This window comes from Miniopterus natalensis, chromosome 14, assembly GCF_054644295.1.
Source record: "Miniopterus natalensis isolate mMinNat1 chromosome 14, mMinNat1.hap1, whole genome shotgun sequence".
Classification (NCBI taxonomy): Eukaryota; Metazoa; Chordata; class Mammalia; order Chiroptera; family Miniopteridae; genus Miniopterus; species Miniopterus natalensis.
The window spans coordinates 22,519,462-22,543,144 of record NC_142094.1 but is presented as its reverse complement, the minus strand read 5'-3'; the positions used below and the strand labels follow the sequence as shown (position 1 = coordinate 22,543,144).

General features: G+C 44.2%; 1 protein-coding gene across 1 annotated transcript in view; it reads left to right on the top strand.

The window, feature by feature from the left end:
• The first annotated feature begins 3,364 nt into the window (after window positions 1-3,364).
• The window catches only part of MACROH2A2 (macroH2A.2 histone), a 43,004-nt gene continuing 22,685 nt past the window's right edge, over window positions 3,365-23,683 (top strand). Inside the window, exons 1-2 of the mRNA XM_087824378.1 lie at window positions 3,365-3,933; window positions 23,324-23,558. Of these exons, the coding sequence (XP_087680504.1) occupies window positions 23,387-23,558 (172 nt within the window). The 5' untranslated portion in view covers window positions 3,365-3,933; window positions 23,324-23,386. The remainder of the gene's footprint in view (window positions 3,934-23,323; window positions 23,559-23,683) is intronic.

Here is a 23,683-nt window from a genome sequence, read left to right as displayed (position 1 = left end):
AAATAAATGTTTAACATTGATCATGCTCACTATTTAAAATATAACAGCAGGAGCCCTGGACTGTGCGGCTCAGCTGGTTAGAGCATTGCCCGGTGCACCAAAGGGCTACAGGCTCCATTCCCGGTCAGACATTCAGGGCACATACCCAGGTTTCCAGTTCAGTTCCTGGGTGGGGCCTGTGTGGGAAGCATGTGGGATCGATGTTTCACTCTCTATGTCCCTCTCCCTCTAAAATCATTAAAAAAGCATATCCTAGGGTTAATATAATATATACGTATATAAACAACAGGAAAGACTTTGCATATTTCTAGCTAATAAAAAATTTTAAAGTAAGATTGCCTAGTACTTGGTACATTTGAAGCTGTATTTCTTTATAGAATAAAGGGTACCATTTAGCTTAGTGCTTTGTTTGCATTCATAACCTCAGGTCCCCAGCTCGCTGTTTAGAGTTAAGCCAGTTGGTGCCTTGATGGAATTAATACAGCATCTAGAATGGCCTAACGTACATTCAAAGAAGAGCTTAAACCAATGATTTCCATCTGCTTTTATAATACTTCAGGGAATCTCCGGTTACTTCAAAGAAGATCAGAAATCTCAAATAAAATTAATCTGGATATATAAATCTTATATACATATGTCATATATAAATACATACCTACATGACACAGTCTTTCCGGAAGAGCAAAGGGTCAGGAAATTAATAGGGTAATTGCATACCAAGATTTCAAAAGGATAAAATGATCACAAATTATAATAGGTGTCATAAACTAGATTAGAACTAATGGAAAATAAAAACCCACTCAATTCACGCATCATCATAAATTTGGATCATGAGAAAGTAAAATTAAGCTATTTTTAAAATAGATGATTTGGGGGATGAATTACTAGTAGACTTAATAGAATATGAATCTAGTTGCATGGTTAATTACTTTTTTTCATATCTAAATCATGCTACATGTCTGTCTCTAAGTGGAGAAGCAGTTAATCCTGCATCCCAATGAAATGTTTACCAGACATCCTTGTCACTAACGGAGTCAACACACGATCAATACATTTATTCATAATATTATGCACACATACAGGTCAAAGGTTAAGAAAATATTTCCAGTGCAATGGTAATCAACCAAACCTCCTGTAATTAGGCTTTTCACTGACTCCTTGAGGATATGTATTGGGAATGGTCCAAGGGACTTTCAATAATGTGACAAATCACAAAGTTCCTTTGTTTCAATAGAACAGACACATCCATCCCACCAGACTAAGGCAGGGATTAAGAGCATGAACCTGCTACTCCTAACTTTGTAACTCTGAACAAGTTTCTCATCCATTCTCTGCCTGTTTCTCCATCCGTAAAAGGAAGAAAACGTGCCCACCTCACAGAGTTGTTTTAAGGATTAAATGAGTTAGTAAAGGGAAAGCTTAGTGCACAAGTAAGTATTCAATATGTGCAAATTCCTATCATCATTATTCTTCACCTTGTCAGAGGTTCCCTGAGGTGGAAGCCACTACAGAACTCAAGGTTACTGATAAACTGATAGTCATGTTGACTATTTTTAATGTGTTTTAACTACATAATATTATCTGTGTTAAATGTTGTTCATGTGTTAAATGTTCAATATTAAAAAGCTATAATTTAACTACAACTGCATCTTAGGTTGCATATTTGCCCCCATACATCCTGGGAAGTTTGGAGCTGGTGGAAACTGCATTAGGCTGCGTATAAGGAAATTCACCAGCGTCTCTGCCACTAATTACCCACGTGGCCTTGGGTGAGTCACGTCACCCACCTGAACACCAGATTTCTTTCTATAACATAAAGTGTTTGAACTCTGTGATCCCTTCAAAGAGCAAGAGTATCATGAAGCTGACATTCTCCTTAATTCTCTGAGCTGCGACTATATCATCGATTTGAAGAAACCGGCCTGTAGGACATAGGAGAATCCTAACAGGTTACTTAGATCCAGCTTTTCTCAGAATAGTACATAACTAAATGCTAGGATGAAACAATATACAAAACATGCACATAAAAATGACCACACCTACCATTTTTATTGAGAAATTACAGGGAGAGTGTGAATCTGATATATATTAATAAATTACTAAACTATATCTCAGTCAGCCTGGCTCACTGGATCACAAGATGGGAATATTTTTCAGGCACTCCCAGGAGGCTTCTGAACTCCGCTGAATGTTGGCCTGGAGGCTAACGCCGATCAAGAATGGACACCAGAAATCTCTATAAGAAGGGAGATAGGCACTTCCTATAGGAAGAGGAAACTGAAGCCATTATGAGACGCCACAGGGGATCATTTGAAACCCTTTAAATATGTGTCTTGGGAAAAGAGGACTTTATCCTTACTAGATTTCTGGCCTGGAGAGTACATTCAAAGACAAAGAACAGTGAGGTCATAAGTGTAGGAACAAGAGTGAAGGAAGCCTCAACAAACTGAGGCCATGGAGTCCAGGAGAGTTTGAGAAACCATATGATTTAAACAGAGAGGTTTATTTATACCTCTGTGATACAACCATGATCTTTTGGGAAGTCGGCTGACTTCCCAAACACTTGTTTAAAATGCACATGGTCTAAAGCATTATCTACTAAATACATCAACAGCCCTGATTAAGTATAAATCCAGAAGGCAGTGGGCACTTGGGTTCTTCCCATTCAAGCAACTGGAGGCTCTTGGTCACCCCAAGATTCCCATTGCCTAAACATTTATAAATGTATAGGAGCAAATATACACAATACTACCAAATGGGAGAAGCTTTGACACACACACATTTGGCCAACACAGGAGAATTGTGGGTTTCTCTTTTGTGGAAGCATCAAAATTTTGCCTCTCACAATCCTTTGGGTCATCAGGAAGAAATCAGAGGAAGCATGGTTAGCCCATAGCAAGGTAGCACTTTCCACTGAAATTTAAACAAATTCCTTTGACTCACCCCCCAGCCATAGAGCCCTGGCCAGCATCTCGGGTTACAAAGAACAGATCTGGCTTCCAGTAGGAACACACCAACTACTAACCCCATTGTCACACCTGATATTGTCCACCACACTGCTGTAAAAATATTTTTTCTAGAAACTAATAAAATTGATCCTGAGGACAATAGCCTCGTGTTAATCTTAGTAAGAGCTGAGATATTACAAATTAGCATACCGTAAAGCAACTGAATTAAAAATTATGTCCAGGCACAGTCTTAACCACCTTAAAACATACATCTGCTACTCCAAATATTACGCAACGCTGGATTCTAAGTCGGTCTTATTTGATAAAAAGCCCACAGGCATGGATATAAATGCTCAGTTCTTGTGGCTGTGGCCATCCTATGCTATGGTCCCAGTGGTGGACAAAAACGTGAATGTATTTATTATTATTTAAGGACACGAGAGCATCGAAAGGGCCATTTTTCGCTTTCGCCTGCTAAGGCTTTCCCCAGGACTGCCCCGTGATCGCCCACGCCTTCTGCCACCCAAGGTGGATCCTGCAGCCTCTGGATCACGACCACAGTCCTTCGGTGCCCAGCTCTGGGGAACGCCTGATCCTAGCAAGTGGCCCTCAGAGCATCCAGCAGATCCGCCAGCGACGCGGAGGCCGCGCGGTTTCATCATTAATGCTCCTGAAGGACAATAGCTCATCAAGCCCCACGCAAAGCCCTGGACCCGCGGCGGAGCCTGGGCTGGCGGGGGATGAGGCTGAGCAACTCCTCCTAGAGGTGGTTATGTGGAGAAGGAGCAATCCCTTCCCTCCTCCTCCTCCCCCCGCTACTATCCGCGGCCCGGAGAACTGCTGCTTGCCGCCATTGACACGCACAGATAGAACCTAAAGAAAGGCGAAGAGTCCTGCCCCGCACCGGCGCCGCGCCGGCCGAAGCTGCGCGCGGGGAGCGGCGCGCACAGGGCACCGGCGCCCGGAGCAGGCGGCGCAGCACCAGGTGAGCCCGCCATGGCGGTGGCATTATTGTTCGGGGGTCTCCGGGGTCCGGGAACAAAACCGGCCGCGGGAACAGCGCAGGGGCCGGAGGGAACCCCCTGCCTCTCCCCGCCGCCCAGCCCCTGCGGGTGCACCCGCAAAAAGCAAAAAGCGAAATTAATCAATCAAGCTGCCCAACTTGCTTCCTCGGGAAATCGAAAAGGGGGGCTGGTAGAGAAGCGGTAAAATTCCTGCGGCCGGTGAGGAGCCGGGGGCATCTTGGCGAAGAGGGAGGGAGGAGAAGGGATGCGGGGTCCGGCGGTGGGCCCCGGGCGAGGCTCGACTCGGAGGGAGCGGAGGGCTCCTGGGGATGCGGAGTTTGGGGCGCAGGAGGAGGAGGGAGGCGCCCCGCCGCCGAGGGGACCGGCACGGGGGCAGCGGGCTGCGCAGGGGCCGGGGGCGCCCGGCAGGGCCGCTCGGGGGCCTCCGAGGGCGCCTGGGCTGGGCGCCGGCCGCTCCGGCTGACAATGGAAGGGACGCGGGGGCGGAGGGAAGGGCGCGGGGCCCCGGCGCGAGGACGCGGGAGCCGGGAGCCCGGGCGGGCGCGGAGGAGGGCTCGGGGCCGGGCACTCCCCTCCGGTTCCCTTTCCGGGGCGCCCGGTGCCGACGCGCGACGCGCTTTCCCCGGGAAATGGCGGCCCCTGCGCCGCTCGCTTGGGCAGCCCCGGGTTCCGGCTTTGCGCGGGAAAAAATAATAATAATAAGGAAAGGCGGGTTCAAAGTGAAGCGGCTGCGGCGCGGGGAAGGGCTGCGCCGGGCGCCGGCGGCGGGGCGCGTCGCGTGCGGGGCGCGGCGGGCGGGACCGGCCCTGCCTCCCTGGGCTCCCGGCCGCTCCCCAGGAGCACCCTAGTTACCGCCTCGCCCGCCTCCGAAATCGCGCCCCTGGGTGTCTTTTCCCGCCTTTCCTCGTGGGGGCGCCCTCCGCTCCTGCCCTCTTTTGTTCCACACAACAATGGCCAAAAGGGCACTGAGCCCCCCAAAAGCCGAATGTACCTCCTCCGGGAGTTTCCAGTCGCCGACACGGGCCACCACGTGCTTGGCTTGGGCCCCTTCCCTGCTGGGATTTATGGAGAGAGCTGGTGAAAAGTGCGAGAAGAAACGGGCCGAGGAACCAGAGCGCGGGCCCCTGCGTTTGAGGGGTGCAGCCCCCGTGCCCCAGCCGCCCGGGGACGGGGGCACCTGGCGCCCAGCCCGCGCCGGGCCCGGGGCGTTGCGAGCGGGGCCAGGCGCAGGCGCCCCGACCCCGGGAGCCCGGCCCCTGGGGCAGCGACGCCCCCCGGCGCAGGGTGTCCTCGCTCCTCAGTTGCGTTGTATCAAAATGTAGTTGGACCCTCACGGGGCTGCGCAGTTGGTGAGAGAAAAAGAAACATTCTTAAGAGCGGAAATGCGTCTTCACTTAGGTTGTTTCTTATCTAGAACCAGGTCCTTTGTGAAACAAACTGAGCTACTCATAATTCTCAGTTCGTTCAGATTTCACTGAAAGTTAAACCTCTTAGCCCTCTGGAAAACTCTTACTTTCAAATAACGTTCAGAGTGCCGTGATTTGGAACCACGCTCGTGAATTTTTAGAAATACTTTAGCCCAAGATTCTCATATAAATAAATAAATAAATAAATAAATAAATAAATAAATAAATAAATAAATAAATAAATAAATAATAAAGGCACTTCCTGGAGGAAAATTATCTTGAATCCTGTAATTCACATCTTTAAAGACCTCCCTCTAAACTTCCTTTAAAAATATGCTCAATTCTCCACTCCAGTTTTTCCTACCGTCACAGTTCCGCCTCACCTGCATCCATTTGTTACCATGCTTTAAACATTATTAATAGTTTCCTCTATTTCAAAACTCTATAACAGAATTTATTTCCTTGGATCTAGAATGTTTCCAAGATTCTGGCCTTGCTCCCTCATTCTATCTTCTGTCTGATTCCCAGGAATTCTAAGGCGCCTTTAGTCTGCTCTTTCCCAACGGGTGGCACACCCTGCCAGCTATTGTCTGAGCCAACCAAGTCTGTTTTCACTGCCCCCTGCCAGCAAAGCAGGAGGGAATCCTGTCTCAGGCAACTTTAACTGAGAGAGATCCATAACTTGTTCAGGGGAGGGATGTGCAAAAATCCAACCAACTTTCTTAAGAATGTTTTTCATTCTTAAGAAACCTCAAAGTTAGATGCAATCTTGGTAAATGCTTTTGGAAAAGTGTGTATTGCACAGAGATGATCAGAAAACTTACGGTCAGAGATCCTTTGACAAGCATTTATTGAACACCGATTTTTAAACACCCCTGAATGAGGGAAGATATGCAGATCTGAGGTAGTAGTCATGGATCTGCTCTCAGAGAGCTTTCAACTCCAAGCCTAGGAGATAAAATATATATGCAGGTAAAACAAAGTAAAAAGTTACTAATATTGGCAAGCTAGTGGGAAAACGGGTACTTTCATGTACTGCTGACAGGTGTGTGAATTGATGTAGCTAATTTGGAGGGCAGTTTGGCACTATGAAAATTAATGTGCACATTCTGTGACCCAGCAATTCCATTTCTTGGTATGTATCCTAGAGAAGCAGGCACACACATGCAAAGATTATGTAATTCCCTTCCATTGCAGAGTTTTGGTAATTCTGAAATTGAAAACATCTAAGGGCTAAGTAAACTGCTACATCTATCTTCTGGAAAGTTAGGCAGCAGTTAAAAAGAATGCAGTAAGCCTATTTATATTAAGACAGAAAGGTCACCAAGACATACAGTATTAATGAAAAAAGCACATTGCAGAACCATACGTACTATATGGTACCATTTTAAAAACAAAACTATGCATTTCTATAAGTAAAACTGCATATATAAATGGATAAGGGAGTGTGGAAAACAGACACCCACTAAGAGACAAAAATTGGAGGAATTGTGAAGGAGGCGTTTAGTCATATCATTATTCATATCCATCCATAACCATGGTTATAATATTTGAAATTTGCATTAATTTATAAGTTGATTGGATAACAAAATGCAATTAAAAAGTTAAGAGTGATTAATAATGTGTAATAAAAGTCACAAGTAAAATGCTTCAACAATTTTTGAAGGGAGAAGACAATTCTGGGCTGCTCTAGCTTCATAGAGAATGCAGTGGGTTTGAGGGAGAAGGGGAAGGGGGCAAGGCAGGTAAAAGGGAGCCTGATGCAGACTCAGAGCTCTCGCTTGTTCCTCCACTTTCTCCAGTGGGTTTATGTAAATTCCCTTGCAAGGCTGATTTCTGCCCTGCCAAGGTTCAGATTGAGGAGTGAACTAAATGAACAGTTCACAATTTCTTTCATTGCTATGAATCTATGAATATCTTAAATTAGCTTTAGAAGAAACAACGAGCCCATAGAGAATGTGAATTCTAACAATGGTATTGGAAGGTGATGATTTTTAAAAGGAATGTAGTGAAAACTTGAGGATGGGGAATTGTTTTTCTCCGGGATGCACACTGGGATGTGTATCAGAAATTAGGCTGGAGAGAAAGATAAGTGTTGAGAAGATAATTCCATTTTCCTAAACAAAAAAATCTCAAAAGGAACCCAAAACTGCTTTGAAACAAAACTTAAAGCTGGTTTCATTTATTCATTCACTCGCTTAAGGGATATTTATTGAATGTTGATTGTGTACGGAACACTGTGCTAGGTGCCACGGGGGAGTGAAACCTGCATCAGGGTCCAGGAAAAACAGCCCCAGACGGAGTGTGCTGGCTCTAGATCTGATCTCACACAGACTGTGTGGCCATTGGCAAGTCCTTTAATGACCACTGCCCCTCCCTTGCCTCACCTTCTATTGTGGCCAAAATTAGGATGGAGAACCAACTGATCACTCAAGTCCCTTTCGTTATTAGATTATGATTTTATGAAATCCTAGGATTTTAACATTGCAATGATGGTGAAGTCTCAGGCAGATGGAATTTGGGGAACATAGGATTAAATGAGGAAGGGCCCAAAAGTGCCCAGCCTTGGGAAGAACCAAAATATTCGCTGTCATGAAGGTTCTCAGTGGATTATGTGTCTCTCGGAGTTTATCCAGGGTTCAAGCTTCATTATCACCCCTTCACACCAGTTCCTAAGATCAATGAAGTAGAAAGATGTTGCTGAATTTTAAATCTCATGTTGTCATAATACACACAACATCAGGCACTATGGCATTATAGTACAGTTGACACTTGAACAACACTGGTTTGAACTGCGGGGATCCACTTATACATGGATTTGTTTTCAATAAATACTGTAAATGTATTTTCTCTTCTGTTGACATAAGAACATCCAAAGCTGCAGAGAGTTTTTATAAGAGTTTATTCGAGCCAAACAGAGGACATGCCTGGAAGCAAGATCTTAACAGACTGAGAAAATGCTCTGATTGCACTTCCTTATGATTTTCTTAATAACATTATCTTTTCTCTAGCTTTCTTTATTATAAGAATATAGTATGTATTACATATGACATACAAAACGTGTTAATCAACTTCTTAGGTTATCAGTAAGACTTTCGGTCAACGGTCAGCTATTAGTAGTTAAGTTTTGGGGGAGTAAAAGTTATACTCGATTTTCTACTGTGCTGGGGAGGTCAGCAACCCTAACCCTGGAATTCAAGGGTCTACTGTAGTGGCTTTTGAAATGGAGGGACAATGTTAGCATTCCATTAAAATAATTCTCTAAAACTTTCTTTTGTGGGAATAAGTCATAATAGCCAATGTTTATTAAAGGCCTGCTACCTGCCAGGTACTGTTCCAAGCACTTTATATGTATTAACCTATTTAATTCTTATTACATATATTAAATAAGATACTTATTAAATAATACCTAGTCCAATAAGCATATACTGTTATACCCATTTTACAGAAAAAAGGTTAAGAACGTGCCCAAGGTCACCCACCACACACCTGGTGGGTGGTAGAGTTGGGACTCCAGCCCAGGCACCCTTACTTCTCAGCCCTGTACCCTTATGTCCGCATGGTGAGGACAAGCTGCCAGCATTCCAGTGACTCTCAAATTCTCTTCATGTTAATATTACGCAGACTTCTGGTTTAAAATTCCTTACTTGCGTCACTGTCTTACCTATGTCAAATGAAAGACAAAGAGCGTCAGACTAAGCCACATCGCGCTTACTTTAAGCGGTCTTGTCACAAAGTATTAAATAAGATAAATTTGGTGGTTTCTCTGAAGCCTTTAATGTTCACTTATCCATTTCACCATCCGTCATTCTTTGCCCTATTTATTTGACTGACATTGCCAATTTGGACTTGGAACAGAGAAAGTAATTCAAGTCAGAATTCTCACGCTTTGACAGAAGTGTGTGCACAGATACGGGTAGGGCCACCAGGCTCAGTACAGGGGCGTTTGCTTGAGCTGGTTCTGTGAAGTCAGAAGAATTAGCTACAGCGACCATATTGTTTAGCCCAAAATCGCAACACATGGCCTGACCAAAGACTTCGGGGTGGTTTCTGGATGAGAGGCAGTCCTGATGGTATAGTTTAGATGCCTAGATTTGGAGTGTTTCCATGACTACAGGACAAAAATATAACAAAGTAAAATCAAATGTACCCTGAAAACCCAGGCCCTATGTTTACTGGCCTGGCATGGCAAATGGTATATACACAGAATTATGTAACTGGGGTTTTGTGCTGCCTTCGTTGTTCAATAAAACCATTAAAGTTAAATAGTGGTGGTAGACTACAAAAAGGTGAATTCCAGCAGCTTATAAAATACACACGTAAACTTTTAGATCAGATGATAATTCACTGGGTTCCCCACCAGAGTGCTAACCTTCCAAATTGATCAATCTTCCAGAAACTCATTGAACTCAAGCATTGTCCACAGCAGTGGGTTTTCACCCCAGTGGTTCTGTAGTAAACAATGAAGATTATTGTCTCAGGTGGTGACGAGGCAGTCCCGTAAACAAAATAAAGCAGAGTTTTCAGGCCCAATTTTTCCTTTCTGGGGTTATCATGGGTGATGAAATAGTGACTTCAAAGGAAAGCTCACCTGGATGTGACTTAATTCACCTGTGTGTTCCATCTCTATGAATGTAAGTAACAGATAGGGGGTCAGAAGGAGTCACATTTTGAGCATCTTTGTAGAAAAGCATCATTTTCAGGTTGGAAAGGCCCTCAGAGATCAGCTGGTGCAGTAGCTGTCAGGTGCAGCTCCACAGAGCTCAGTTCCTCAGAGGCCCAAGGCAGGAAAGGGGGGGCTAAGCCACTGAGGTTCCCAGGCACCTCCTGACTCCAGCCAGCACAGCTCCCCTTTCTTCCATCTGTTTTATATATTAAAGCTCCTAAAAGGTTTGGTTTGAGCAAAAAGGAAGTTCTAAAAAATCAGCTGATTTGCTGGTCTATGCCCAACTGGACCCCTTCCCGCTCCCCCCCACGCACACACCCTCTGGTCCAGGGCACCTTCCGCTCTACCACCATGATGCCCCCAGATGTCTAGGCGGTTCCACCCACAGGTGACATGACGTGGTACAGCTGCTGCTTGCTTGGTGCCGCTGATACAGTGCGCCAGGGCCAGGGCCGATGGGACACCCACACAGCCACTGGCAGGGAGCAACACTGCCTGTCACTAGCATGAAACAGTGCAGCCGAAGCCACAGTCCCCCAGCCTCTTGTCTCCACAGTGAAGGTCAGGGGACCGGGAGGAAGGAGCAGGCAGGGGGAGGGGTGGAGAAAGGGGCAGCTGCCTCTGCTTAGAGCGCAGTGTGTTCTAGCGTTGAGAGCCCACACTGGTCCCCGCTGTGTCCTCGTTGCCCAGCAGTCATGGGTGTCTGGACTGCAGCCCGCCTGCTGCCTGACGCTGTTACTCTCACCCCCATCCCCAAAGGGAGCTCCCGGATCCCCTCACTCCCACCTGAGATGCTCCTCTTGGCTCAGACGAAGCCGGCCCCTGGCTCAGAGAAGCAAGACAGGCCACCGTTTATAACAATAAACCACACTGCTAATTTGAAAGTCTGATTTTTGAAGAAACAAGATAGTTTGCTCACTGTTCCTATTTGCCAATTCCCAAAAAAGCAAAAAGACAAGGATTTTGTTTGTTTGTTTGTTTTCCATGAATAAAAGGATTCAGGAAGGCAAACCAGTTCCTTTTCTTCTGGGATGCATTACTATAACTCAGATTCAAGGACTAAAGTTAATCATTCATTTATATTCATTTCCCATCCAGCCAGTACCACAAGTGGCCAAATATATTTATATTAGAAAATACTATATAAGGCTAATAAAAAGGAAACACAGTATATATCAACAACTTGTACTTTTTAAAAAAAAACACACACTTTAGCTCGGGTTCAAGGAAGACAAAACGTGTTAAAGACACTGCGTGCCGCAGGAGCCCAGGGGGCCTGCATCCGGCCCACATCTGCCATCCTGTGCTCTGCTGCCCTCCAGAATGCCCATCCCCGAGACAGCCACACATTCTCTGCCTCCATATTAGAAAAAGTGTGCTGGCAGTTGAGCTTCCTGCTAGATTATTCCAAGACATGACTTGAAATACTTTTTAAAAAGGGAATGATTTGTAATCCAATGGTATAATTTAAATAAATTGGGTTAATGCTTGGTCCTAACGTTCATGGATGGTTAATTTGGTTCATTTGATCCGCATGTCATTTTGATGAAGTTGCATTTGATAGAGCTCTTTACATTATAAATTGTTAATGTGCTTTAACAGATATGACGATAAAATTATTGACTGTTCTCATTCACTTAAAGGTGGCCTTGGAAGAAAATGGTTTGGAAAGTATTACTTGTGCAATAATGATTTGCCCTTGGAGTTCATAAATGGAAGTGTAATAGAGCAAGTGATTTAGCTGGTATTACTGAAAGTGGTTTTTACAGCTACAAAATAATACTAACAAACTGTTATTTTAATACAGCACTTAGGGTAACACACCAAAATATACTAGAATTCTATTAGGTGTGAGGCTAAGAGATTTTTCGTACCCTATATTTCTACATATAGTCAATGTATTTATATTGAATTCCCTTATGTCCTACCTAGTTTTATTTCATCTCATTTTACTCTCCCCAAGGATAATTTTCAACTGACAGAGTAAAGATACTTCGTTGCAGTGTCTACTTCATTTTTTCATAAATATTTACAATATAAAATATTCCGAAACACAGTACTGTACAGATTAGGGAAATGTCATGGGGACTAAAAATAAATAAATTGAATAAATTTCAACAATTTTAAAACAGTACACGAATCCACTAGGGGATGACACTACGAATTTCGTGTTCATATACATTTCAGAAAGCAGTATAGTTCTTTTTAAATTCATTACATTATTAAAAAGCTATAAGACCTGTTATTTCTAGATTTAAGATAATGTATACCTGTAGATGAAAGCCTTTTGATTCATATCCTTCTGAAGAAAATGATCCCAAAGAGTGCTTTAAAATAAGCCATCCTGTAATTCCAGATCCTTTGTCAAGGTGCACCATCAGCCCAACTAAACCTCACCGGTGACTCCCTGGCCTATAATCATGACTCCCAGTCTCAAATCACTGGCTGCTCTCTCGTTTTTTTAAAGCCACTTTTCAGAAGCTTGACAGCAGAAAAATGGTCATTTAAATCGAGATTGCTGGTAGACCCGGCTGGTGTGGCTCAGTGGTTGGAGCGTCGGCCTGAGCGCCAAAGGGTCGTATATTCGATTCCCAGTCAAGGGCACAAACCTGAGTTGCAGTTTTGATCCCCAGCCCAAGTGGGAGCACTTTTGGGAGGCAACTAATCTATGTGTCTCTCTCACATCAGTGTTCCTCTCTCTTCTCCTTCCACCTTTCTAAAAATCAATGGAAAATATATCCTCGGGTGAAGCTTAACAGCAACAAAATCAAGTTTGCTAGCGGCTTCTAACAAACCATCTTGCTGATTGGCTAGAGTTTGTCAAGTTTCTTATCAGTTAACATAGAATAAAAATTTCAAGAAGTTGTTTGAGGCATAAAAAATGGTTTATTTACTCTTTATCAGCTCTTTATGCTTGAGAAAGAATTTATTTAAATTAAAAGAAAATATTGGTCTAAAGAAACTATTCTGTCTTTTCATGCTGTTTCCCACAAACAGCAATTCATTCAATCATGGCAAATGCTTAAGTTTTTTTTTCTTTCTTTTCTCTCCTCCCTTCTGGGATTACAGTATAATTTTAAATATTGTTTACAGGAATACCATCCGCTATAATCATATAAATACAAAGACACTGAATTTGATTCTATTATATTAATGAGTCTTATACAATCTCTTGATACAAAATTTTATATTCCTCAGTTATCTCAAGACCAATTAGTTTCCAATGACTCACCTGGTAATGAAAGTGATCTAAATTTTTTAATATGACATTATTACTCAATTATAAAACAGTTGAGTATTTTCTCTTTGCCAGCATATTCATTTCCAGGCTAATTCCCAAATGATGTTTGTTAAGATGTTAAATTAAAATGACACTTTCCGTTTCCAGTTCAAAATGATGGACTGAACACGTGTGCTTTCCATCTCTACAGCCCCCTCAAAAAAAGAGTAACGGTGAAGAAGCCCAAGAAAAGAAATGCTTACAAAAGAGTTAGGTGCTGGGGTTGGTCAGCAGCAGATGGGAGATTTTTACAAATTTCTGGAAGACTGAAAGTGCACAGAACCATGGAGACACTGTCACAGGGAAGCCATAACTAAGAATAAAGGCAAGAGGGAGCTGCACTGAGGGTGGGCAGGGTGGGAAATGGGAAGTCACTGAAGGTCTGCCTGCAGGACAGCTCAGTAAATTGGCTTCTCTCCCCCCCTACTTCTAGCAGAGTTTCTGACAATCTGGCATGTCTGGCATTTATTCCCCAAACTAACAATCTGAGGTTTCCTCTCTAAAGAAATCGAACAACTATAGAATTTCTATGGTGGATAAGGGCTCACAAAGTAAAGCTCCCCCATTCTGGCATTTGGGGGCTCTTGGTTCCTAATGGGGCACTCTAAGGCGATAACCTTATTCGCATGTCCTACACAAGCACCCAGGCGTCCCAGACAGGAACCGTGCCTGCCCAACAACAGCTGAGGGAATGACCTTGTCATTCATTCTTAAATATGCGTGCATGACCAGGGATCACCAGACATTTAAGGAAAGCCAACATGAAAGAGAAAGATGAGAATAAATACATAGGACAATTGACTCGATAAAATCATTGCGAGAACAGAAGATAGCATAAACATCTTAACTAGTTTGAGAGATTGGAAGATACAGTACATTCATAGAACAGAGTGCTATGAAAATGGAACAAAGAACAACAGAGTTCTTGGAAATTAATAATATGATTACCAGAATTAGATATTCAAAGGACTGAAAAAATAGATGGAAAAGTATGAGACTTCGAGGAACAATCCAGAAGATCTAACACGTGGTTTACAGGCATCCCAGTAAGAGACAAGTAAAGGGAGAAGCGAGAGAAATAAAGAGATGAGGGGAAATAAATACAAAAACACAGTCCCTGGAGTTATGAAAGAAGTGAATCTTCAGATTGAACAGGCTTGTTGCCAAGTGCTGAGCAGGATGGATGGGGTGGGGAGGACCCACCCCTAGACATATCCTTGTGAAATTATAAACATAAAGAGAAAATCTGAAAGCTTGGGGGGTGGGGGCACCAAATTTGTCTGTAAATCAGGCTGCTGAAAATAATGGATCAATGGCTTAATAATGTTGAAGCAATATGATTTTGGTGCTAAAAATTATATAGCCCACCAAATTATAATCCAAAGATCATTCAATAAAGACAGTTCCATTTTGTAAAAAAAAAAAAACAAAGTTTCCTTCTCTGGACTGTCTCATGAAGTGGATACCAAGAAAACAATGGAGAAAACCAAGAAAGAGGAAGTCGTGGGGTCAGGGATGAGCAGGGAAGACAGTCCCAGGATGACCGCAGGGTAGAGGAGCCATCCCACAGCCCAGCCGGAGGTCAGAGGGCACACGCCCGGGTCTCGGGCTCCGTACCCAGCAGGGGACATGCAGGAGGCAGCCGATCATTGACTCTCTGATCGTTGATGTTCTCTCTCTCCCTCTTCCTTCCTCTCTCTGAAATCAATAAAAATATATTTGAAAAAAAACCCAAAAACATACGATCCTCATGATTCACAGATTCCATATTCGTGAATTCACCTACTCGCTAAAATTTATTCGTAACCCCCAAATCAATACATCACCCAGGTGCTTTTACTGTTGTTCAGTGATATGCACAGAGAAGCAAAAAACCTGAGCAGTCCATCGCGCACCTTCCCAGCGGAGGCCGAACAAGGCCTCTCTCTCTGCCTTGTTTCATCTCTGACACTGTAAACTAGTGTCCTGTTCATGGTTTACTTAGTGTCACATTTTTCACATTTTTGTGCTTTCTGTTGGTGATCTCACTGTTTAAAATGGCCCCCAAGTGTAGTGCTGAAGTGCTGTCTCGTGTCCTGAGCACACGAAGGCAGTGATGTGCCTTCTGGAGAAAATACAACTGTTAGCTAAGGTTTGCTCAGGCCTAAGTGATAGTGCTATTTTCCGTGAGTTCAGTGTTAATAAGTCAATAATACATATTAAATAAGGTGTCTTTAAAGAGAAACACACATAAAACAAGTTTATGTATTGATCCATTGATGAAAAAGTTGTGACCAGAGACTTACAGCGACCTAACCCCGTCTCCCCCAGGAGCAGTAGTTCACTGTTCACTGATCCAGTGTTTCTGGATAATTTGTAAACAGAACTACAGCCATCCTCACTTATCAACAGGAGATAGATTTTAAGGCCTGGTGGATGCATGAAACCACAGATAGTACTGACCCCTGTATATACAGTAAATCCCACGTAACGCTGTCGATAGGTTCTTGAAAACTGTGCAACTTTAAGGGCACTGACGTATAATGCAACCAGTTTCACCACAGGCTACTTGATACAAACAAGAGTGAAGTTCCTACAGCATCTTTCTGGTCACAAAAACATCACCAGACTTCTAAACAAAGACCAGAACACTTGAAATAATGTGAGCTCTAGATACATTTCAGAAAATGAAAAGAAGTGAGATAATTTCCCACCTCGCTTATTCCAGTTCAAGGTCACAGGTGGCAGAGCCTGTCCCAGCAGCTCAGGGACGCAAGGCAGGCAGGCACCTTCTGTCACACCCACCCACACTCATACTGGGACAACGTAGACACGCCAGTTCACCCCATGTGCACACCTCTGGGATGTGGGAAGAGACCAGAGCCCCCTGAGAAAATCCACACAGAAACGAGGAGACCGTGCAGACTCCGCACAGATAGTGGCCTGGGGCTGGGAATTTTTTCTCATCAACTTGAACAACGAAACGCCGTCGAATGAAACACCATATTCAAGGGCTGCTGTGTTTTTCCTCCCCGTGAACACCCTTGCCGAGGTCTTCGTATAAGCTCAGTGCTTTCTCACGCAACATGTTGTCAGTTGGGACCTGTTTTCTGTTCACGTCTTCCCCCCACAGATTTAATGCCTTTTCCATCTTAACTAAGCGCTTGCCACGCACTGTGGCCATAACTTTTGCAGTTTGAGGTGCAACAGCAAAATTGGCACGAATTTCTTTTTCCTTCACGATTTCACAGATGTGAGATTCATTCTTACCAAAGATGTTAGCAACCTTAACATACGATTTTTTTTTTTCTTTCCTTAAGTTGAGAACTTTCACCTTTTCATTTAAAAGAAGCACTTCAGCCCTGGCCAGTGTGGCTCAGTTGGTTAAGTGTCATCCCAGGCCCCAAGAGGTCACTGGCTTGATTCCAGGTCCGGACACATGCCCGGATTGTGGGCTCTGTCCCCAGTAGGGTGTCGTGGGAGGCAGCCGATCAATGTTTCTCTCTCCCTCTTCCTTCCTCTCTCTCTAAAATCAATAAAAACTTAAAAAAAAAAAAAAAGGCACCTTACAGCTTCTCTCTGGTGTATCTGACTTGCCAGTATCTCTACTCTTGCACGTAGATTTACTTAGTATTAAGTAAAATAAGTGGTGCTTGACCACAAGCACTGTGGCAGTGGACCTGATAACCCAGGTGGCGGCCACTAGGAAGCTAACAGACGGGGAGCCGTGTGTCGCCGTGGAGACGCTGACAGAGGGGTCATTGGCATCCCAGGCAGGAAGGCAGGACACCACACGAGACTTCACCACACTGCTCGCAGCAGCGCACAATTTAAAACCTGTGAATTGTTGTGTGTTTTTTAACCTTCCCCCGAGGATATTTTTCCCATTGAGTTTTAGAGAGAGTGGGAGGGAGGGAGAGAAACATCCACATAGAGAGACACGTCAGTTGGTTGCCTCCCGCATGAGCCCGGACCAGGCCTGGGGACCAGGCCCGGGAGTGAGCCTGCCGCCGAGGGGCATGCCCTTGACCGGGAATCGAACCCGAGACCCTTCGTGCTGCAGGCGTAAGCTCTAGCCACTGAGCCAAACCGGCCAGGGCCCTGTGAAGTGTTTATTTCTGGAATTTTCCACTTAATATTTTTGGACCAAAGCTGACCATGGGTAACTGAAACTGCAGAAAGAGAAACGGAAGGAGGAGGGCTACTGTATCACACATAACGTGAGTCAGCTGCAATTAGTAACTCGGAGGTGGAGTGCTATACAAGGAAGACATGAAGCCAAGTAAAATGTGGATTGACTTTAAGCAATATGTTTTCAGAACAAGCTTCTTGATACTAAGACACAGAGACCCTGGCGTTGGACCACAGAGGAAGAAATGTGAGGCTAGCACCCCACTCAGTTCTGAAGAGACCAGTATTTACAAAGTCATAATCATCTAAGTGCTGCTTATGGGCATTTAACTTCCAAAATAAACCTAGAGACAGAAATGAAGATTTCATTGTGATTACAGGACAAAATATAAATGTTATGAATTGGGACAATCTAAAGTATAGAAGACAGAGGTAGAAGTAAGGAGATAGAGAGGAGTGGGCCAGGGAAAGATGACACACACACATCCACATCTCAGTGGATGGAGACAATACCTAAAGTTGGTGGAGTGAGAAATAGAGATTGAAGTGTATTAACAAGGTAATCAATGGAGGAAATAAAAATGAAAACACACTGTCAACAGTTGGAAAAGGGAGGAGAAAAGTGAGTTAAGTTCTCATCTTTGATAGACACTCAAAAAAGTGAAACTAAATCAGGAAGAAGAGGTATAAACATTAGAGTTTGGGAGGTAACCACCAGAACTAAAATTAAAAATTGTTACATGAAATGGCCTCTGGAAGTAAAGTTGGAGGAAGAAAGAGTGAAGTGAGAAACTTGCTTTTCATTTTATGCATTTCTTTACCTTTTTGATTCACTTTGTTATATGCAAGTATTACTTACATTTAAAAATAAAATATACTCACGTTTTTAAATAACTTCTTAACTTGTTTTCTTTGCTTCAGGGTGACCTTAAGCAAGTCATAATTGTATGTTTTAGGCTGATGGTGGTGGACACTAACAAAGAAGTTTCCCAGCTTTCTCAGTCCACAGAAAACTAAGTGTCTGAGTCATTTTTTCTGGGAGCTCCTAGGCCAGAAGAAATGCCTATTAGTTTTGTTTATTAAGTGATTAGGTCCAAACAAGTTAATAAGTTTATATGTCCTAACAATTTAGTAGCTGTTCAAAAAAATATTAACACATCAATTAGAAAAAAAAGAATATTTATAGCCCATTCTTAAATAACCACAATGAATTACAGTAGGATATGCACACCTGTTGGACACTGCACAGTTTCTCAAACCTGCGGCTCAGATTGGACACTGCCACTCTCATGTTCTGTTCCTCATTGATTTTCACCTGACACTTGCCTTTAATCAGAACGACAGCCAAAACCTCAGCATTGCCAAGACATGGCATCATCCAAAGGAAGGTCGTGCAAACTACCATGAACCACTGATAAAACCACTAGGAGCTGGTAGTTGTGAGGTCCAGCAGAGGCAAAGTATCACTGTGTTTTATTTGAAAGCTTCAACACTCGCCGACGTGTCCCAGGGTGCCTTGGCACACACTTTAGGAACCATGTCTCTCGCATCAATTTGAAATTATATTTTGTTCTGTCATGAAACTTTATTGGAAAATATTTGTGGACAAGGGTCATGTATATTCTACAATACCTAATGTAGTTACTTGTTCAATAATAAATGCTCCATAAATACTTTCATGGAATCTATGATGTCATAGATTATAAGATGCACACTGATTTCTAGAAATAGTAAAATGTAAAAAAAAAAAGAGCATCGTAAAATCAATAAAATACAGTAGTTATTTGAATAGACTGGTGTGAGTTTATTGACCATGTCTGAGTCAGTGCTGTAGTTTAACATTTACCCTTGTGATAGCTGTAAAATCAAATTCATCGGTGTCTTTATGGGCTTAAAACCAGATCATAGAAATAAATCCTAAAAGAACGGAGTTCGAGTATGTCTTCTGCCCCAGCACACACAAACCGGCCTTCCCACTGCTCCACTCCTGGAGGTGGGAGGGAATGAGCAGTCAGCACTGCCTTCTCCCCCTTTCTTCCCTGAATTTTGAGTTTTATTTTCCTTTCCCCCACTGTTAACAGCTTAAAACTCTCCCACTCGCTTTGCAAGTAATTATGAGACTTTATACCTTAGTATTCTCGGTCTCTCAGATATGAAAGGACAGCTAGGTTGCAGATCTCGGTTGTATTTTTCTGGTCTTGTCCCCTATTCCTCCTAAGAACCCCAAAGCAGCCTGGAGAATGGGGCCACCCAAGCATGGCCACGCGGCCTCGGGGGGCGCCCGTATAGTGCCTATAACCACTCTCAAACACCCTGTTTTTCAAATATGTAAACCAACATAATGAACTAGAGTCCTTAAGCTTTGCTTAATTAGAGTAAAATCTGTCTCAGAGCAGAAGGTAAATAAATGCAAACATTTAAATATCACTGTTTGGAATGAAAGAAACGTCTGATGGAAAGAAATTTCACATTGCAGCAGTCTTCTCTTTAGATGAGTGGCCCTACACAGATTCAAATTCACAGGAAGTAAATAAATATCCATTCAAGTTTTTATCACATGGCTCCTCAAGAACAGATAGAGTCAAGGGGAAGGGTGGCCTGGAAAAGAAGTCAGAGGTTCTAATTTCTTCAACGCCAGGCAGAGTCCAGCACAGGCTGGGGGGCTGGGGGGCTGGGGCGGTCTTTAGAAAGCAGGGTCTTCTCTCGAGGGGCTCCAGGAGGTAAGGAGGCACAGCACTTCCTTCCATCTGTGGGTTCCAGTGGGTGGCGGGACATGTAAGCTCCCCCCAGCCTCCTCCCCGCTTCCCTGGGGAAGCCTTGATAGGTCCAGCTCTTAGTGTCCAGGGACCTCGCAGCCCTTGGAGCCCAGGAGTTAAGCTCCTGGCTCCTTAAACTCAGCGCAATGTCCGAATAGGTGGGATCCCCAGGTATTAAAGCACATACAAGTTAGTGCCACACTTGGACTTCAAATGGAGCTGCATCTTCAGCTCTGTCTTAAGGCCCTAACATAGAGGGAAGTCCGGGAGCCAAAAACAGTCTTGTTACAAATGCTGTGTTTGGGGTGATCCTTACATTTTGCAATATTCAGCTGATACGTTTGTTTGATCTAAGCCTGGTTTTCCTTACTTGACTATTTAATCTTCAGAGTGTTTTAGGCATAACCCCCTGAAGCCACCTGTTTTTCTTCTACTGCTGGTCCTAACTTCCAGTTTTTCGGGAAATTTGTGACACCTCCTGACCGGCATTGGGAAGTCCCTAGGTAGCTTCATCCTGCACACCTACTCATTCTCTGGCTATTTTCATTTGAGAAAAATGGAGGGGAAAGGAAGGGTCCTGCCCTTGCGGCCTTTGTTCTCTGTGCATGGTTCTCTCTGTTGGTAGGAGAGACGTGACCATGCAGCCTGCATGTATCCACAGGGCATGTCCACCCTGAGATGGGCTTTTTAGGTGGTTTCCTTGGCAACCAAGCCTACTAATCCTCCCCCTCCCTCCACTTCCCAGTAACTGAAAAGAGCACATAATTGGCTTAGTGGAGTCACCAATACTAATACATTTTTTATGAACATGCACAGGCTCTTTGCACTCTAGAACTCATTTCTTAAAAGGACTAAGCTTCTTTTCCAGGATCATTTGAAAGTTGGAAAAAAAAAGGAATGTTTAAGACCAGAAGGACCTTCAAGATCTTCACTGTCCAGTTTTACAGATGAGGCCCCCACCAGCGACACCCAGAGCTCACACATAGCTGGCTATAGAGAAGTGGGACCATGCCCTGGGGTTCCTGTTCCCAGTCCTGGGCTGTTTCCACTATACCAGGAGCCACTTCCAACTGGAACAGCGCCACCGGCTAGCAAACATGTGCCGTGTAGCTCTCTCTGCGCACAAGGACCATTTCACATTGCTTTATGTGTCCCTGGCCCCTGGGACAATGATGACCAGCAACAGGTACTCGGAACATTTACTGATGCCTGACCTGAATTTCCTTAACATAAATCAGTGGTTATAATCCTAATATGCAGGTGCTTGCTTCCTCTGAGATGGAACATCTGTAAGTCTAGGAGAGTTAGCAGCCTTGGGCATCAGAAGCACAGGAAATATAGAAGTTCTGAAAACAGTGATATTGTTTTATCCCTGCGCCTTACTGTGAAAGAGATAATATTCTAAGGCCATTTGCTTGTCTTTGTTTGTACTTAACTTTGATGAATACCTACATCTTTTGGTGACAGAATGACACATAAAATGGGAGCATAGTAAGTGCGTATAAGCATTTAAAATTAATGTATCTGAGGTATATAATAAAATGCCTCAAACTCGCATCCTTCAGCTCGGGGGTAGAAGGCTGTTGAAAATGGGGTTTGCTGCTAATTCCATAGTTTTGTATAAAACTCCTCAGTCATAATAGAGTAATCAGATACTTTAGAAAATTGAACTCTCTGTTCATTCTTCCACCCGGATTAAATAAATCCCACTTTTGTGTCTTTCCCAGTAGCCGTGCATTCATTTAGCACTTTCTCCCATCCTATTTTCAGCCGCTTTCTGAGGCCTTTTCATTGCCGTCTTGGCTGTTGGTAAGCTGACCTCGCCAAAATTTGAAATGGCTGCCTCAACAGGTAGAACCAGTTTCAGATTACTTTTTACTTTTTCATTTCCATCCCCCAAAAAATGGCCACTGAGAATGACACTGCCTTTGGGGCAGAGGACTTTGATTCATTAACCCATTTCCTAGAAGTTTTCTGGTTCCTTTTCTTTGGTCCTGCTTGCTTGTCCTTTGCAATTTGCTCTTATTTATTCTGAATTATATTCCATTTTTTGGTCACAGTACTCCCTCAACCAACAAGTTAAGCTCTGTTACAATTCTCTGAATTAGTTTTAGCCTTACAGAGACTCTTTCAGAAGCAGAGAATTATTTTATCTTCACACAAAAGATAGCTTCCTGAAATACAAGTCTCTCGGTCATTGTATCGAAGCCGCCTCTTCGTGCTGATTCTGGAGTTTCTCCCCCAGATTACCCTGGATTCCCCATCCCAAGGAGCATTCTGACTTTTAATTTGCTGTTTAGTTACTGTGCATTAGCATATTCAACAAAACTGCCTCTTCTGGCATGTTTCTGTGTTTAAGAATTATTGGAAGTTTAGAAAAGTGTTTCCGTCTGAGAAATTAACTGTAGGTCAAAGCCAATAATGAAGCACCATGGATTACAACAGGCAGAAGCAAATCAGAGAAAAGCGGAATCGTGGTAGTTTTCTTATTGCTGCTGTAACAAATTACCCCCAAATTTAGTGGCTTAAGACAAGACAGACTTACACTCACAGTCTGGAGGTCAGAAGTCCAAAATCAGTGACACTGGGCTAAAATGAAGGCGTCGGCAGGCCTGGTTCTCTCTGGAGGCTCTGAGGGGAGAGTTCATGTCCTTCGGTCACATGGCTACTCACGCTGATCTCCTGCCTCCCTCTTGAAGGCCTTTGGCAATGACATTAGACCTGCCCAGATAATCCAGGATAACCTCCCCATCTCAGGATCCTCAGTTTAATCACATCTGCAAAGTCCCTTTTGCCATATAAGGTTACACACTCACAGTGGTTCTGGGGGTGATGGAGCGGACACCTTGGGAAGCCATTCTCCAGCTGGCTAAAGACCACGGCTTCTCTCTCTATGGCAGTTTCTTTGGCCTGGCCTGTTGAGGTAGGGCGGGGGGAGGCTTGTGGGTGGGCCTGCTGATGGCCTGCAAAGACTCCATGCCCAGCTTCCTGCCTGCAGCACCCCGCGCCAGCTGCCAGGCCTCGGCCGTCCCCCCGGGACTCTCAGGCATGTCGCACACGCTCTAGGATCACAGCGCTGTTCCCAAGATGCTCGCCAGCCGCCCCTCCTCACCCTGTTTCTTTCCTTTTCAGCATTGTGCTAGGGCCGGGAGACAGACCACTGTGACTGCAAGCTGAGAGGGAAACTGAGGCAAGATGTCGGGCCGGAGCGGGAAGAAGAAAATGTCCAAGCTGTCCCGTTCGGCCAGGGCCGGTGTCATCTTCCCCGTGGGGAGACTGATGCGTTACCTGAAGAAAGGGACGTTCAAGTACCGGATCAGCGTGGGGGCTCCCGTGTACATGGCAGCAGTCATCGAGTACCTGGCAGGTAATGTGACCCCGAGGCGCAGGTCACCCCCCCAGATTGCAGCCTCCGCTGGGCCCCCTCACGCAGGCCGGGAGGGGTGCTGTCTCCAGGCCGCTGTGGGTGGTACCGGGTCGCCACTTGCCTGC